Consider the following 17828-nt stretch of genomic DNA (forward strand, 5'->3'; position numbering starts at 1 on the left):
TCTCCTTTATCTTGGTGACAGCCTGGAGTCTTCACAGGTTGAACAGTTTCCCATCGGTCCTGTATTTCAGGCTGACTCCCAAGGAGTTGTTCTGAAAGGGTCTGTCAGCATGGCTGAAAACATTATGCTGAACAGGGTCGGTGCCAGCATGCACCCTTGCTTGACGCCATTTGTGACAGGAAAGGCCTCTGAAGCTTCTCCGTTGTCCAAAACACGAGCTGTCATGCCATCGTGGAACTGACGTACCATCAGGATGAATCTGTCAGGGCACCCAAACTTCGACATGATATGCCACAGACCTTCGCGACTCACAGTGTCAAAAGCCTTGGTGAGGTCCACAAAGATGGTGTACAGTTCATGATTCTGCTCTTGACACTTCTCTTGGAGCTGTCAGACTGCGAAGATCATGTCTACAGTGCCACGCTCTTTGCAGAAGCCACACTGTGTCTCGGGTAGTAGACCCTGTTCCAGGTGGTCAGTCAGGCAATTCAGCAACATACGTGCAAGGATCTTGCCTGCGATGGAGAGCAGTGATATTCCTCTATGATTATCTATCGGTTGTATGGATGGGAGGGAGGCTGAATAACATTGCACATCTGGAAGCAAATACAAGCCTTGGAAGCATGTGCAAGCATGTGCTCAGAAGCATGTGCCTATGGGATCCACACCCTGACCAGAGACAGATGTGATCATTATAATAGTGTATGTACACCAATTCTCCCTGGAATTCCTTTCCATAGTACAGTAAATATGAGAAACTATTTTGTAGCAACTTGTTGTATGGACATTTTTTTTCTTTTTCCTGACCAAAATTATTTGTATTTCTTTCCTTCTATTTTAAATGTATCTACTTTTTTAAAAAGATAACTTGATCTGCAGATAATGTATGATCTAATGCAGCCTTCTGCAACCTGGTGCCCTCCAGCTGTTTTGAATTACTACTCCTGTCATTTCTAACCATTGGCTGTGGTAGCTGCTGCTGATGGGAGTTGAAATCCAAAGCATTTGGAGGGCACCAGGTTTCAGAAAGCTGATGCGGTGTAATACCATGAAAGATACTTATACAAGGTGTTTTTGTAATGACAAGGAATCCTAGTTTTGGGATGGAGTGTATGATTTAGTGACCCAAAAACATATTTTGGGGGTGCTGATCTGTTTCCCCATCCAGGCTGTTCGTATATTTCTATGCTGAATAAGTAATAGGCAACATAGCCCTACTGTCATATTATAGCCTTCCCAATCTGATGCTTTCCAGATGTATTGCACTGCACACATTTATGCCATGGGGATGCTGAGAATTGCAATCCAATGTATCTGGCTGCAGCTAGGATTGGACTTTAGGACTCTCATAGACTGATCCTACTATCATTACCCAGAGAATAGCAGAAGCAAATTCCATCTGGGCATCCCTACATTAGGCATTTAATTAGTGCTTGATAGTTTGCGGGTTCTTTACATAACCTCATCATCTTCCAGAACGTCTCCGGCACTTGCAAGCATTTCTGCAGCTTTTTTTAGATTGAGGAAAGTCTGATATTAGCCGAAAATCATGCTATGAAGAGCTTATGTATTTCACAGTTCCACTATTTTGCAGCATTGCCTGCTTTTTGATTCTTTAAGTGAACCTATAAAAAGGCAAACTAAAAAAACCGGGGGAAAACGGGGAGCTTGGCCATCTTAATCCTGCTCAAATCCAGAAACAGACGCCTCGAATTGCGAGTGGCGAATTGAAAACCTTATGCAGAGATGCTTCCCTTGGTGTTAAGAAGCTGAAACTTCACAGGCTTGACAAGCATTCCGGCCAGAAAGCTTCGGCTATTGGGCAGTCTACTAATGTAATCAATCAGTCCATCCATCAATGAACACAAACGTGTCTGGAAGATAGAAGCATTTGGAAAGCACAGAGGGGCGGCTGCAGCGGGGAGAAGAAAAATGTTAGTCGTGTGCTTCGCAGCAGAAGCGAGACAGGGTCGTCTAAGCGGATCCCAGCCCCACTTTCGTCAATCCAGTAAGGCCAGGACCTAAAACTTCCAGGCCACCCCACCGCCTGCAGAGTGCCCCAGAATGGGGAAGCCACCACCTCGTCTGCGGATCAAAGAGGCAGGAGCGCCGCGTTTGGCTCGAAGTCCAGAGCAGCAGGCGAACGACTCCGCGAGGAGGCGCCGCGGCAGGCCGGGCGAGGGCAAAAGGGGTTGTCTCTGGAGGGAGAGAAGAAGCAGCAGGGCGCACTGGGGCACGAGAAAACGCAGAGGCGGCTGGTGCTGCGTGCTCGAGCTGCGCCTCCCTCTCCTCGCGGGACGCGCCTGTCCCGCGCCCCCTCGGCGCCGCGCCTCCGGGCGCCTCTCAGCAGCTCGACGAGGGAGAGCCCGCTCGGCCGGCCGCGCGATGAGCGCCGACTGCACGAGCTACGTCAACGCCGAGCAGGTGCTGGTGAGCGCTTTCAGCTGCCCGCCCGAGGACGGCGGCGAGGCCGATAGGATCTACTGCTGCGGCTTCCTGGACGTCAAATACTGCTGCGATGACCCCAACAGTTACTTCCCCTACGCGCACAACTACATGTGGTGGCTCAGGTGAGATTGGAGCGCGCAGGCTGCAGGCGGGATGTCTCGCTCGGCGCCCTGAAGTCACCAGGGACCGACAAAGGGGGACCTGAGCTATGGGGATTTTGGGGGGGGGGGCGAGATTTAGGGCACCCTTGAAGTGTCTGCTCTACAAGCAGAAACCCCCCTCCTCACATGTCTAGTGGGGGCAAGCTCGAGGAGGGGGGGAGGCAAAAGGCATTCTGTACATGTTCAAGGGAGGAAGAAAAATGTGAATGCTGAGACTTAGCGCGAGAGAGTTGGCACTCTTGAAGTCTCGGAAAGCGCGGAGGGGCAAGCCCAGGCGTTAGTGCACAACTCGGACATGCAACCCTAACACGGAAAATTGGTTGCATGCGCAGCTAGAATTGCTCTGGCAGTTCTTTATTTAAAGGTGGTAGTGGGGAATCTATCCTGAACCAGCTTTAAGGATGTCGATTTAGGGTGGCATGTTCCTAACTAGAGGGCATTTGAAACACGCACATCAAAAGTCACATCAAACTTGGCTGGTGGAGCAATCATGACCATTTTAGGAATGTGCTTGTTCCATCCATTTTTAAAGCAGCGGTGGTGATGGTGATTACACAGAAAGAAATGTGGGATGGAGGAGAGCAAAACTTGCTTCTATGTACTCTGCTATATTTATGCCAGGGTTAGGGTTGGGGAATTACTGATTCTTCTGATGTTTTGGCCCAGAACTTCTGTGATTCCTCACCATTGGCTACAGGATAGGGCAGGTGGCAGTTGGAGGTCAGAGATGCTGAAGGGCACAGATTGTCCACCCACAATTTAAAACAGACTCAACCCCCTTTAGTCTGACTCCAGTGCTGATCAGGGATAAAATTGGATAATTGCCATAGAGTACAGCAAAGTAAAAAAAGGGGGGTGGGGTTCACTCCCTTCTCTCACTCTCCTTATTGTGTAATGAGAATACACCCCCTCATTCTATGTAAAAAATGCAAGCACAAATCTAGTTTAACCCTTAAATCCAATGGATATAATGCAGACCTGAAAATTCTGGATTCCAGTCCCCACCTAGTCATGAATTTACAGGATGATCTCAGGCAACTTATTCTTGGCTTCTGTTCTGCTCAGAAAAAATGGAAATGCCAGAAGGTACCATTCAGGGATTTACAAATAAAAACCCACTAAATGAGAAAGTGTGCACTTTCGTGGAAATCTTAGAAGTCAGACTGTCTTCTATGTTTGTTTTCCTCAAGCTGTTCCAAGTTAAAAGATACTGTTTAAAACAAACCTGAAGAATTCTCATTGTATGTTTATTAAGTTCTCCTTTCCATTGTTTTCCACTGATTTTTCTTTCTTCCTGTATTTTTGGTTTTGTTTCTTTGCAATTTTGAAAAATATGTATAAATATACTCTAATCATATATTTCTCATCATAAGAGAAATGTATCTCTTTCATGCAAGAGGAATGTTTGCCTGCTTGCTCCAGGTGACTGAGGATGTACAGACATTCTTCTCTCATGTTATCTAATTATTCATTTTATAGAAAGGAGAGATAGAGAACCTTCACTAAAATTAATTTTACATGGGTTTCCGTCCAGTTTTCAAAGGATTACCTCCTGAGTATACATTTTTTTGCTAAAAGCAATGTCAAACTCAGTAAACCTAAATAACAGAATAAAGCGTCTTGGATGTAGTCTGGTTTATAAATCTAGGAAATGTCAGGAAGTGCTTAGTAATAAATGATTGTAACATGATTCAGCTCCCATGAGGAAATTAAAGGCAAATCAATTTATCCTCTTATGGTCAAAACAAATGCCTCCCTCCATTAAATGCATGTAACCTTGATGCTTCCCAAGGGCCGTGTGTTTGACAATGCCATCAGTCTAGTCTGCCCATTAAATTTCATTTCTCTTTCTTTTCCCAGTGTTGGAGCACTTGTTGGCTTGTCAGTCGCAGCTGTCGTCCTGCTGGCTTTTATCGTCACTGTGTGCGTCCTTTGCTACTTGTTTATCAACACAAAGCCATGCAGCAAACTGGATACAGGCTTAAGCTTAAGTTTACAGTCAGCAGGTAAGGCTTCCTTACTCCACTGAGGATATTCAAATGCTTTATCAGAACCAACTTTTCTTTCCACCTGGATTTTTAATGTGTACTAACATTAGAGGTCCTAAAATTTTAGCATTGCAAGCCTCCTTTGATTTAATTAACAATTAAATTAAAGGAGCTTTAATTCTCTTTGAGCTTTCCAGATGGCTGAGACTGCATTTGCTCTTGTTATACTTCTAGAAGAAATTTTACACAGGAGAAGGACAAGGTGTCCATTGGTCCCTGGCATGCTTATTCAGCACTATTGTGCTGGAAGAAAGCAAATCATAGGGCATTGCAACACTTTTCCTGTTGAATTGTGGTGTTGCTTGTTGGAAAATATGTATACTTGGCGGACATCTCACTTAGCTCTTTTCCAAATCATTACCTTAGGGGAAGACCATGATACTGTTTCTGTGTGTGTCCTTGGACCAGTACAGTGTCTTGAATTAGAAATGAGGTGGTACAAACTACTCAGGAGACACTGTTTTCCCTTTTTATATCCCTTGCTGTTGGGAATGAGAAAGGTATCTGCTTTGGGTGCACATGCTCAAGGGCTGCTGACTGGATGCCAGAGAAAGAATCAGAAGTGGAGGAAGAAACGCAGGGGGCCTTGATGTGGACCATCTGGAGACTCTGAGATAAGAGAAGTGGAGATACCTATCTCAAAGTCACACTCTCCAGGTGGGCAGGCAGTCTCTGGGAATAACCTAGCTGCACATTTGATAGGAGGGGACTTGGAACAGCAGACACAGATAAGGTGGCCATGGCTCTTGATCCCATGATCCATCATCAACAGAGGAGAGTGACCCAATTAGAGAATCAGCATGCAGAGAGGAAGTGTGCTCATTTTCAGAAGGCCCCTCCTGAAGGCATGGGCCCCAGGTACGCTTTTAAGGAGAGTTCCTGATGGTGAATTCTAAATTAGGTTCAATGAAATGCTCTGCTCAGACAATCATTCTGGGTGTTTGTGCATCTAGAAAATGCTTTGATCAATAAAGAATGTTTTGCAAGAAGGGTCTGTAGCTTTGAATGTGCAAAGGGAGGAACCCTAGCTCACAACACTTGCAGCTGTGGGTTATTCTTTGTATTTACCTTTTGTAATAAAGAAGTAGTGTGCCTTTAAAATAAAGCAGCTAAAGCAGCCTTCATCCTAATTCAAGCAGAAACTTGGCTGTAGAGGTGAATGACTTGGGACTCCCAAGAGTGAGCAAGGAAACAAGAGTGATGTGTTAAATATTGCTTTCACAACCCCCATGTATGCCTTTGAGGCAGAAGGAGCAGCCATATTGAAAGCTTAAGCACAATGTGAACGACCATATTTACAAATAGAAAAATTGACATTTGGCCTATAGAGGGAGGTAGATGAAAGATCACTTGCTTACCTAAGAAGTCTGCATAAGAACACTTTTGATTCCCTACTTTACACTTTTGTAGCATTTACATTTTAAAAAGCATTCGTTTGCCTTTAGATACCATGCATTCTTTTGTTTTTCCCTTCTTTATTATCTCAAAATAGACAGCTGTTTGAGATGCACAAATTTATTTATTTATTTGGAGTTTCTATATGCCATCCCAGTCGCATAAGCCTCGGGACAGCTTCCAACGAATCCTTTACTCCTGATACTCATCTGTTCACTTTGTGCACCATAGACTTAGATCTGCCTCCCCTTCCTCCCACCCTACCTTCCTTCTGCCCTCCTTATAGTTGAATGAGAGAAAAATCTAAGACATTCTTACATCATAGCAAAATTATAATTTATGATGGAAGCCATCATTTCCTTAGAAAAATAGGCTTTTCTTTAGGCTTCTTTCCTAGTATACTAAACTGCAGGAGCCTTTGAATTAGTTTTAAAAAGAAAAAAATCAAGAAAGATAAATTATTGCTAATATGAAAATGACCTGGACCCAATTAAGAGGTGCAAAAAGACTTTTAAATGCAATTAGTGTACTTCGAAGATTCATGGCAATGTTCTTGTTTGATTTTAATGAGCAAGATGCAATACATATTTTACAAAAACAGCAAGCTACCTTTCTTTCCTTATTTTGCTAAAGATTCCTAATGGGACATTGTCCAGAGATGCCAGACATATAAGCCTACTAATTAAAAGATTTACAATGTGGGTATCCTGTTGCTATCACAGGAGATCTACCCAACTCAATTTAATTCTAAGGCTAGGCATCTGTTCTGTGAATTTAGGTGAACTAGAATGACTGTCTTCCAGAATAAAAGCTAAACTCACCATCAGCCATTTTCCTAGTAATCATTTTAGACTTTCAAAATGGAAAAAAGTGAAAATAATAGTTTGGAAATAGCATTCAGCATTGCTTGGTACTAGCAGTAATGACATTGTACTAATGGAAATCAATATTGGTACAACTTAAATTGGCGCAACGGGGAGAGTGACAATTTGCCAGTGACGATAGTGCAACATCATTACCACTAGCACTAGGACATTATTGGATACTACCCATAGTTAAGGATGCATGGGAAATTCATTTCAGTTCAATATGATTTACCTAGTTCATAGCTTTCAGGCTGCATAGTTTTGGACACACTCTGTGGTCCAAGTCTGCACTTTCTGAACTTGCAATATAATTTGCAGACCCTCCCAAACATATATAAAAGCATACATAAATATGAAAATTGCACGTGTAAAATGTGTACTTTTTAAAAAATGTGTACAAATATACTTTAATCCCTGAGAAAATAATGCACACATTTCAAAGATATGCAGAATGGATCTGTAGATTTGGAAAGTACACATGAAAATATGCATGAGTTCCCATGTGAAAAGAAAAAAGCAGCACTTTGTAATCTGATACATACTTGAGTTGGAACAAATTTTGAGATGGAATTCAGAGCTCTTTGGTGAGCTCAAGATTTGCTGTTTCACACATCCCTACTTATGAAGCTGTAGCTCTTAATGGGGAGCATAATTAACAGTGTAATTGTTAACAAATTGTTGACAAAATAAAACAGATTGCATACTGGGTGCTTGTAACTCTTGCTGTTTGGTTGTTGATAATTTCAGGTTAATGATCCTAAAAGTGTAATGTTCCTATTTGTGGACTTTCCAAATTATCCAGCTGATAAGTTTCAGAAACTTTGTCATAGTTTTAATGCTTGGTTAGGGTACCATCATTTTTGTTATCTTTTATTATTATAGTCTTAATATCTGGATGTTGTCTTTTATGCCATAAAGCTACTCCAGAGGTCTTGTTCATTCCTGGGCCTGTCTGATGATACTTAATGCTGAATAGTTTGTATTGGATAAGTGTTGGTCACAGAGGGTAAAATATTATTCAGCATATAGAGCTGGATATGTTTAGGCCACAATAATGGCTGTCTGAGGAAGCTTTACAAATAGTTGAGGAAAGAAGGGAAGTGAAAGGCAAGGGAGAAAGAGAAAGATACACCCAGTTGAATGCAGAATTCCAGAGAATAGCTAGAAGAGATAAGAATGCCTTCTTAAATGAACAGTGCAAAGAAATAGAAGAAAACAATAGAACAGGGAGGACCAGAGATCACTTCAAGAAAACTGGAGATATGAAGGGAACATTTCATGCAAAGATGGGCATGATAAAGGACCAAACTGGCAGGGACCTAACAGAGGCAGAAGAGATTAAGAAGAGGTGGCAAGATTACACAGAAGAATTATAGACCTTAACGAATTAAAGAATTAAAGACCTCAACGTTCATTTGTGAGCCTCCCCAACTTTGTGAGCTGCCCTTAGGCTTTGTTGCGATGGGGGCGGCATAGAAATGTTTTAAATAAATAAATAAATAAATAACCACAATGAGGCAGTCGCTGACCTTGAGCCAGACATCCTGGAATGTGAAGTCAAATGGGCCTTAGGAGGTCTTAGCAACAACAAAGCTAGTGGAGGAGACAGTATTCCAGCTGAGCTATTCAAAATACTAAAAGATGATGCAGTTAAAGTGCTACACTCAGTATGCCAGCATATTTGGAAAACTCAACAGTGACCACAGGATTGGAAAAGGTCAGTTTACATTCTGATCCCAAAGAAGGTCAATGCCAAAGAATGTTTGAACTACTGCACCATTGCACTCATTTCACATGCTAGCAAAGGTATGCTCAAAATCCTACAAGCTAGGCTCCAGCAGTATGTGGACCAAGAACTACCAGAAGTACAGGCAGGGTGTTGAAGAAGCAGAGGAACTAGAGATCAAATTGCCAACATATGTTGGATCATGGAGAAAGCTAGGGAGTTCCAGAAAAACATCTACTTCTGCTTCATTGACCATGCTAAAGCCTTTGACTGTGTGGAACACAACAAATTGTGGCAAGTTCTTAAAGAGATGGGAGTACCAAACCATCTTATTTGTCTCTTGAAAAACCTCTGTCTCTTGAAAAACCTCTGTGGGTCAAGAAGCAACAGTGAGAACTGGACATTGAACTACTGATTGGTTCAAAATTGGAAAAGCAGTATGGCAAGGCTGTATATCGTCATCCTGCCTCATCCATCTTCATGATGCAGAGCACATCATGAGAACGGCCAGGCTAGATGAATCACAAGTTGGTATTAAGATTGCCAGGAGAAATATCAACAAACTCAGATATGCAGCTGATATCACTCTAATGGCAGAAAGTGAAGAGGAACTAAAGAGCCTCTTGATGCAGGTGAAAGAGGAGAGCACAAAAGTTGGCTTGAAACTCAACATCAAGAAAACTAAGATCATGGCATCCGGTCCTCTCACTTCCTGGCAAATAGATGGGGAAGAAATGGAGGTAGTGATAGATGTTATTTTCTTGGGCTCGAAGATCACCTCAGATAGGGACTGCAGCCAAGGAATTAAAAGACGCTTGCTCCTTGGGAGGAAAGCTATGGCAAATCTAGACAGCATACTAAAAAGCAGAGACATCATGCTGCTGACAAAAGTTCACATAGTCAAGGCTATGGTTTTCTCAGTTGCGCTGTATGGCTGTGAAAGCTGGACCATAAGGAAGGCTGAGTGCTGAAGAATTGAGGCCTTTGTATTGTGGTGCTGGAGGAGACTCCTGTGAGTACCTTGGACTGCAAGGTGCTCAAACCAGTCAGTCTTAGAGGAGATCAACCCTGACTGCTCTTTAGAAGGCCAAATACTGAAGATGAGACTCAAATTCTTTGGCCACCTAATGAGAAGGACGGACTCCCTGGAGAAGACCCTAATACAAGTGACAGCAAAAGAAGAAGGGGAGGGCAGAGGATGAGGTGGCTACTGAAGCAGTCGGTGTGAGCTTAAGTGGACTCTGGGGGATGGTTGAGGACAGGAAGGCCTGGAGGAATGTTGTCCATGGGGTCGCGATGGGTCGGACGCAACATTGCAACCAGGAATGTACACACCTCTCTGAGAGAAAGCCCCAGGCACAATCCTAAGCATGATTAAACAGGGAAAACCTTAAAGTCCTAGGCGTGATTCCACAAAAAAAGCTGCAAATTCCAGGGTTCCCCCACCACCATAGGCTTGCATCAGTCAGTCAGTAGGTTTAGGGATACCCTGAGAGGAGTGGTGGAGGTGATCTCCCCCTCTCTGTTCCTTCTGTCCATTTCCTGTGATCTAGATGCTATATTATGGAGGGGGAGGGAATGGGGTTGCAGCCCTTAAGGCCCTTTGCCTGCACCCCCAGAATCCCCCTTTACCCCTTCTCCAAGGTTGCTTTCTAAAGCCATTCTTTCCATGCCAGCTGCTGGGGTGGTGGGATCTGAGTGCAGATCCCCAGGTCTGAAGTCAAATTTCTACTTCTGATCTCAGATTGGGGAATCCAAAGAATCCTAAAGTCTCATGTCAGTGTCTAGGAGCCATGTGATTGCTCTGCCCATTTCTTCAGTCTCACCTTTTATTTAGCTTTTGCTTCTATTTATTTTAACTATTCCTTTTTATTAATTGATTAAGTTAGATTTATTATAATCAGGGATCTGCTCTTTCACCAGTCAAGCACACTCTGAATGACCATAATTTCCTTACTTACTACTTACTACTACTTCTGAGTAAATAGAAGTGTGAAATATTCTGCTTCATCTAATTTCTGAGCTGTGAATCGGAGGTTTCAGGGAATGACTGACACTCTGTGAAACAAGGGCAAGTTCAGCTCGTGGAGTTCTTTCTCAACACCTTGCATGCTAGAAAAGAAATGTCTTTCTTTAGCCCAGGTGCAGGTAACTTGTGGCCTGCAAAAGTTGGTCTGCAACTCTCTTATTATTTGATTTAATTTATATCCAACTATTAGCCAGGATTCTCAGGATGAGTCATGAAAATTGAGTGGGCTGAGCTGGTTTGCTCCCTCTTGGACATGGACCTTACTGTGGACAGCAGGTTTGAGAGTACCAGAGAATCCAAGAGCAATATTGTCAGGTGGGCAGACTCTCTCACAAGTCTGGTCTTCTGGCAGGATCACCCAAGGTATAATGGACAAAGCTGAGACACCAGACTAAGAGGCATCCACCCTCTTCAGGAGTAATGCACCAGTAGAAGAAAATGGATATCTGTAATGGTGATGTGGATAGAGAAACTTCTGAAGGGCAGCTATTGGGCTGCAGTAGTAATTGAAGGTAACACTGGCAGATAATCTTTCACAGACAACAGCAATAAAGTACTGGGGGGTGGGGTGGTTTGTTTTTTTGTTTTTTGGTCTGTTTTAATGGGTTGCTTTTATTGCTGTTGTGGTTTTTATCTCATTGTAATCCACTTAGAGGGCCGCTATAGGCCAGTATAGTGGGATATAAGTTTAGAAAGAAAGAAAGATAGTTTAAACTAATTCTGGTTAGTATTGCACAGAAAAAGGCAATGCTAAACCACTTCTTTATATTCTTACATTGGAAACACCATAATAGAAAAATCCAAAATGAAACACCTATAATAATTTTACATTTCTAATCCTATAATAGAACAACATAAGATTAAACAGAGAGAGTGCCAGAAGATGAGACTCCTAAGTTAGAAGGCACTCACTTAGCTCCTAGGAAAGAGCAAAGAACAGGCATGAACAGCAGTGTTGCTAACACTGCAACTAGATCTGAAAGGAAGACTCCTGGCTGACATGCGCAGAGGTGAAACGCTGGTTCAGCACAGCACATACAACTGGAACATGGAATGTGAAGTATGAGTCAAGGCAAATTGGAAATCATAAAGCGAGAAATGGGAATGTCTGTACATCACACTATTTGGTGTGAGTGAACTAAGGTGGACTGGGATGGAGCATTTTCAGTCAGACAAATGCAAAGAGTTTTATTGTGGAAATAACAAACTCAGAAGAAATGGAGCTGCTCTAAAGCTGAGGCAAGATACATCACAGGCAGCAAGAGGATATAATGCAAAGTTTGACCAAATATCTATCAGAATTTGTAGAAACCCTGTCAACATAATGATAATTCAAATCTATGTTCCAGCAACAATCTATGATGAAATTTAAAACACTCATGCAAGAAGTCCAAAAGGAAATTAATAATGCACTAAAACAAGAAATGCTGATTGTCTTTGGTGGTTGGAATGCAAAAGCAGAAAGCTGGATCAAATGTTGTGGGAGAATTACTCATAGTATTCTGTGAAACCAACAGCTTGTTGATTGCAAATCCATACTTTAGGCAACTGGACAACTGTGCACATGGTCATCACCAAATGACCAGTACAGAAATTACATAGATGACATAATTGGAAGTAGACAATGGAGAAATTGTATTCTTGCTTGGACATCTTAAATGGCTAAGTAGGGCACTCAGAAAACCTATTAGTTTCAAGAAGAAGCTTCTTCAGGAATATATAGAAACTTGGTTTTCATTTCAGTCATTTCTGTAGCCAAGTACTTAAGAACTAGCTCTAATTCACGACAAAGCAACTGAACCATGATTCAGTGTACCCTTGTTCAGTAGCAGGAAAACAGTGGATCTGGTGACAAAAGAAACATATATTTGACTACATGTAATTACAGCGGCGAGGATTGTATTTGCACAACACTGGAGGAATGGAGAAATACCGGCTGAAGAACTGATTTTAAAGATGATACCGGACTGTGCAGAAATGGACAGACTGACTTTGTCTCTTAAGGAAAAAGAAGACACATACCATGACCAAACTTGGGACTTAGTGGGATTATACCTAGGACTGAAATATACATTAATTGTAAAGAGAATAAGATAATAACCCAGTCTGATGTCTTTTGAATTATCATTGTTTTATTGATAGAAAATAATACAAACTTGGACCCCCTCCTCCCCCCCCCCAAAAAAAACAACAGTGGATCTGGTATTATACTGGTATAGTGGGAACCTTTTTTCTGGTACTGCTGAGCCCTTGTTTGTAGGGAAAGTTCTATCATTGCAAACAGCCCTTACCCCTGGAAAGAGGGACTCTGAGGACTACTTTCCCATAGGGCCGATCTGTCTGAAGTTGCATATGTAGGTCTACTCCCTTTTTAATGTTTTAGTCCTCCTGCCACCCCTTTTCTCTCCCCCCCTCCCACTTTATGCCATCCCCTTCTTTTTCTCTAGTTTCTCTGCTTCTTGCCACCCACACACAATTAGTCCAAGGGCCGCAGGGTCCCAGCCCCAGCCTTATTTGTCCTGCGGGAGAGGAGCAGCAGTCATCACACTGTTGCTCCTTTCCTACTGGCAGGCCACTGTGTAATGCAGTTTTGCCATACAAGGGACTGGCTAGGGGACAGACTGAGCACGGGACCTGCATCCCGCATTGTACTGGCAAATTAATGTAGCAAATGAGTGGAAGTTTTGTAAAGGCAACAGAGTGAAGTCTCATGTATATCCTTCACAAGGTCATTCAGTTTTAGCTGTTAACATAGAAAGTCAGATGGAATTCTGCCCTTGGGCAGTATTGATCTGCCTTCTCTAGCAGAACGTCAGAGGGTTTTTTGCTATTTCAGTGACTATCTGCTCCTAAAGGGTTAAATTAGGACCAAATCAGATGTGATAGGAGAGATCTCTGGTTAGGATCCACTACTGTTTCTCTTTTGCTATTAGCAGCTGTGCAAGGCTATGTTGAGACAAGAGGAGCTGGGGGTGGGGGGGAGGTCAAGTCCTCTGTTCATGCCATTTCCCTGAGGTAAATCCTCCACCCCTAAAGTGCTGATACTTCTGCAGAGATGCTGTTCCTTTCTATTGCCTGTCAAGATGCTCTCCCTCTCTCCCCTTTCACCCCCAGACAGAGTAGGATGTTCTAAATAAAGATGTATTGTGGTTATGAAAAACAGCAAAGCTGCCTTTAAAGTATAAATTTAAGTCTATTGTAGAAATCAACAACAAAAAGTGATGGTAGTAGTTACAATTCTGAGAAATAAACTTGTTTAGGAAGCATGATTCCAGTGGTAAGAAATTGATTCCAAAGTGAGGGCCCATCTTCCTACCTAACCCCACATTGCCAACATTCATTAAGGCAGATCTTGCCATAATTCCAATGCTTAGAATATCTGACATGCCTTAGTTGGTCAGATTCCCACAATTAGTCATACCTGTTGCACCCCCTCCCCATTAACATGCTTATGGTGATTTTCTGCTCTGTCTAAAGCTAGCTGATTGCCTGTTACTTTCTGGCTTTATTCCTGAGTTAAGTGGCCTTTGAATTCCAGTTAGGAATTCTTCCCCATCCTGCTCATCTGACATAACTCTATTTCAACATTCCTTGAAGGGTCTTGTGAGGCTGCAATGGTCCAATCCCTGCATTGCCTCTTTTTGGAATTGATAGGAATTTCAGTGAAATGATTTGTATCAGAAAAAGAGCAAGAGGGATATGTTAAACAACCTATCACATAGGATCTTCAAAGCAAGGATCTTCCTTGTGGAGCTGTTACTAGATTAGGAAAGGCTGTCCTTACCAAAACAAAAACTAGGAGTGCCTAACTGTGGATTTCCCATATCACATTGGATCTGGCCCTTGCTCCAGATCCCTTGGTCATCTTCCTCTTGCCTTATGGGGATGGGGTATGAGGCGAGACTGAGGGAACTGGGTCTCTTCAGAGAAGAGGAGACTCAGAGGGGATATGTTGGCGACATACAGGTATGTGAGGGGATGTCACATGGAGATGGGTAAACACCTGTTCTCCCCTGCAGAGGAAGGCAGGACACACTCCAACGGAGCAAAGCTCAGGGAACCAAGGTTTCATTTGGATGCCAGGAAGCACTTCCTGACAGTCAGGACCCCGAGGGTGTGGAATGGGCTTCCACAAGAGGTTGTTGAGGCCCCATCGGTGAGGGTGTTCAAAGATAGGCTGGACATGCACATGGTGGGCATGTCGTGAGCGGAGCCGGCTGGAGCTGGGGGTCAGACTAGATGGTCCGGGAGACCCCTTCTGACTCTCACCAATGTTTATTGGTGTCAACCACCTCTTGAGCTTCATTGCAGAACTGTCTGTTGCTCAATATATATTTGGGGTATAAAACCAGCTAGAACCCTTCTTAGGCATTGATCTTATTTGAAGGTGGTCCATGGAAGCGTTACCAATTGCAGCACCTCAAAACACCCCAAGAGTAATTGGCCAGAGAAAGGCTCCAAAAGCAGTTGGCTAGAGGAAGGCCACATAGTAAAAACACCACAGTTCTACTGTCCCAGAAGGGAGGGAGAATAAGAACAAAATGAACTTTGTGTAACCCACAGCTAACACGCTAGCCTGACCTCGAATACGGTAATCAAAGGGACAGTGGAAACTGGCTCTAGCCGCCATGAAAGTTGCAAATGTGCAGGGAGTAAGAACATGGCAAGCCTGTGTGAATCTTGAGCAGATAAGAAATAGACATGGGAAATGTCTGGTCCTTGACAGAAGAAAGGACTCTTTCTCCAGCACGGGAGGGGGTGCATACATTGATGTATCGATGTATTAGATGTGTATTAGGTGACCTAATTGGTTACCTAGGGTATAAAACGCATGTACTGGGGTGCAACTTTTGAGACACTGCTTTGGGCTGAATGTCCCCTTTCGTCTCCCTTTATTCTATAGTGCACTAGAATAAAGCTGAATTTAGCTCTAAGTCTCGTCTCAGGCTCTGTTTGGCTCAGGTCTGGGGTCCACCTGGGTTTGCCCCAGCTGTTGACTGGCTCAGTCCGGTAACAGTTTTGGCACCCAACGTGGGGCACCGAGCGGACTAAAGGCGAATTTTGCCTCAAAATTCTTAAGCCTTCTCCCTCAAAGAACCTCTTTTCGGAGGTGTGGACGACAGGCATTAGAGAGCTCTCCCTCAGCATTTGGGCTGAGGCAAATTTGGCCGGAAACCTCCACCAGCCGTGAGCAGGGCTTGAGGAAAGGGTGGCTGAGAGGAAAACGAGACTGAGAGAGCTAACCCTGACAAGACAAGGAGCTCCCAGGTAAGAAAAAGCCTCTGGTAAAAAGAGTTAACTGCTCCGGGGAAGACCCGGTTCAAAAGAAGGGGAAAGAAAAAAAAAAAGAGTTAACTGCTTGGGGGAAGACCCGGTTCAAAAAGAGGGAAAAGAGAAGGGCCTCTGGTTAGAGTCCAGTGCTGGTTAGAGGCCAGCAAGTTGCCCATCCCTGTCTGACAGCCGGTGACTCCCAAGTACAGTTGAAAAGGGCCTCCAGTTAGAGTCCGGTGCTGGTAAGAGGCTGGCAAGCTGCCCTCCCCTGTCTGATGGCTGGTGACTCCTAAGTAGAGTTGAACTCTATAGGAATAGGCGAGTTCGAGTAGAATTGGGGAGCTTCTTGGGCGGAAGGGGGGAGTTTTGGAAACTCTTTTTGGTATATTACCCTGGTTTGAGTCCGGGGTGAGCGGATCCCCCATAAGTGCGTGAGCACTTTTGACCACGGACGCCTGGCAGAACTGACAGAAGGAAAATCAGAGAGGTCTGCTGAAATCCTTCTAAAGGTCTTCTGGGGAACACTCAGCGCGCATCATGGGACAGGGTAAGTCAACCCAAACAAGTACACCCTTGAGTTGCATTCTAGATAACTGGGATCGGTTTAAAGGTGATTATATTTCAAAGAGGAAATTACAGGAATATTGCAGTTCTGTTTGGCCCCAATGTAAATTGGATGGGGGAGTAAGGTGGCCACCGGAGGGGTCGGTTGATTTCCAAATCATTTTGCAGCTGCAGCTTTTCTTCCAACGAGCCGGCAGGTGGACCGAGCATGCTCATGTGCAAGCGTTTGTAACCCTGATTTGCTGGAAAAATATGGGCTGATGGCTCTTCTCTTCTCCTCCCATAAGATGTTTGTGAGAATAAAATTGGAGAGCTTCATATATGCTGTCCTGAGCTGCTTGGAGGAAAGATGAGATTTCAATGTACCAAAGACAGAAAATCAGAAAATGTGTATGTTTCTAATGGTGATTTCTATTTGTTTTCCTAGCAGAAAACTGCATCCTTCAGAGGTCACCAGCAAAGCAGTTTCCAAAGTCCCAGAGTAATGAAGGGATCCTGTATCTTTAAGCTGGACATTGAGAATCCAGTGGAAGAATCTGAGGCAGTCTTTGAAAATCCTTTAACTACTCTTTTGGAATTGATCAATGCTTAATGGCCTACTTTACCTTGTACCCAGGGATATGAAATTGTGATTGTCATCATTCAAGTACCATTGTAGGCCCTGATCCAGTGACACACTTGGAAAGTTTGTACTGGTTTATATATGCACACCAAGAATTTTAACTTTGTTTAAAAACTCATCAAACAACAACACAACTGCCATGTATATGGTTTTTATGGTTCAGCACTTCTGTGTCAAAGTGCCATAGTATATTTTGGTCTGCAGACCTTTTCTTTAAAAATGAGATTTTTGCTCCAACATTTCCTTGAATTATTTATTGCAGGCTCTTAAAATAGTACATGGATCATTTGAACAGATGCACCCCTGACTTCTTAATACCTCATTTATGTCTTTACTGTGCCCCACTGAAATAGTTTTGATAATTCTACTAACAGCTATATACATTTTAATTAGATGTGACAATTCATATTTCAGCAGAAATAATAAAACATGTCACTCCAGACATTTTGCATAGATTGATGTTAAGATGCGTGGATGCATTGAAGATACTTTTCCACAGTTCTAAACAGGAGGGTGCAATTAGCAATTACAAACAGTTAAATGAAAATGGCTTTGTAAATTCCCAAACAATATATATAAAAGCCCCAAAGGATCTTCTCAAGTAAATTGATATACAGAGGACTGTTAAAGTCTTTTCTGTTTTATGGAGCAACTGTCTTTAAACCATGGATGGACTATGTATTCTATGCATCATGCTA

The 17828-nt window shown here is 43.1% G+C and overlaps 1 protein-coding gene across 1 annotated transcript; it reads left to right on the plus strand.

Moving 5' to 3' along the window:
* Positions 1–2385: 2385 nt before the first annotated feature.
* Positions 2386–16993, plus strand: SHISAL2A (shisa like 2A). The gene is made up of 4 exons (XM_044430338.1): positions 2386–2570; positions 4470–4615; positions 16347–16491; positions 16936–16993. The coding sequence occupies exons 1-4, from the start codon at positions 2386–2388 to the stop codon at positions 16991–16993; spliced, it is 534 nt and encodes a 177-aa protein (XP_044286273.1).
* Positions 16994–17828: the final 835 nt, after the last annotated feature.

This window comes from Varanus komodoensis, unplaced genomic scaffold (genome assembly GCF_004798865.1).
Source record: "Varanus komodoensis strain SLA01 unplaced genomic scaffold, ASM479886v1 scaffold20_1, whole genome shotgun sequence".
NCBI lineage: Eukaryota > Metazoa > Chordata > Lepidosauria > Squamata > Varanidae > Varanus > Varanus komodoensis.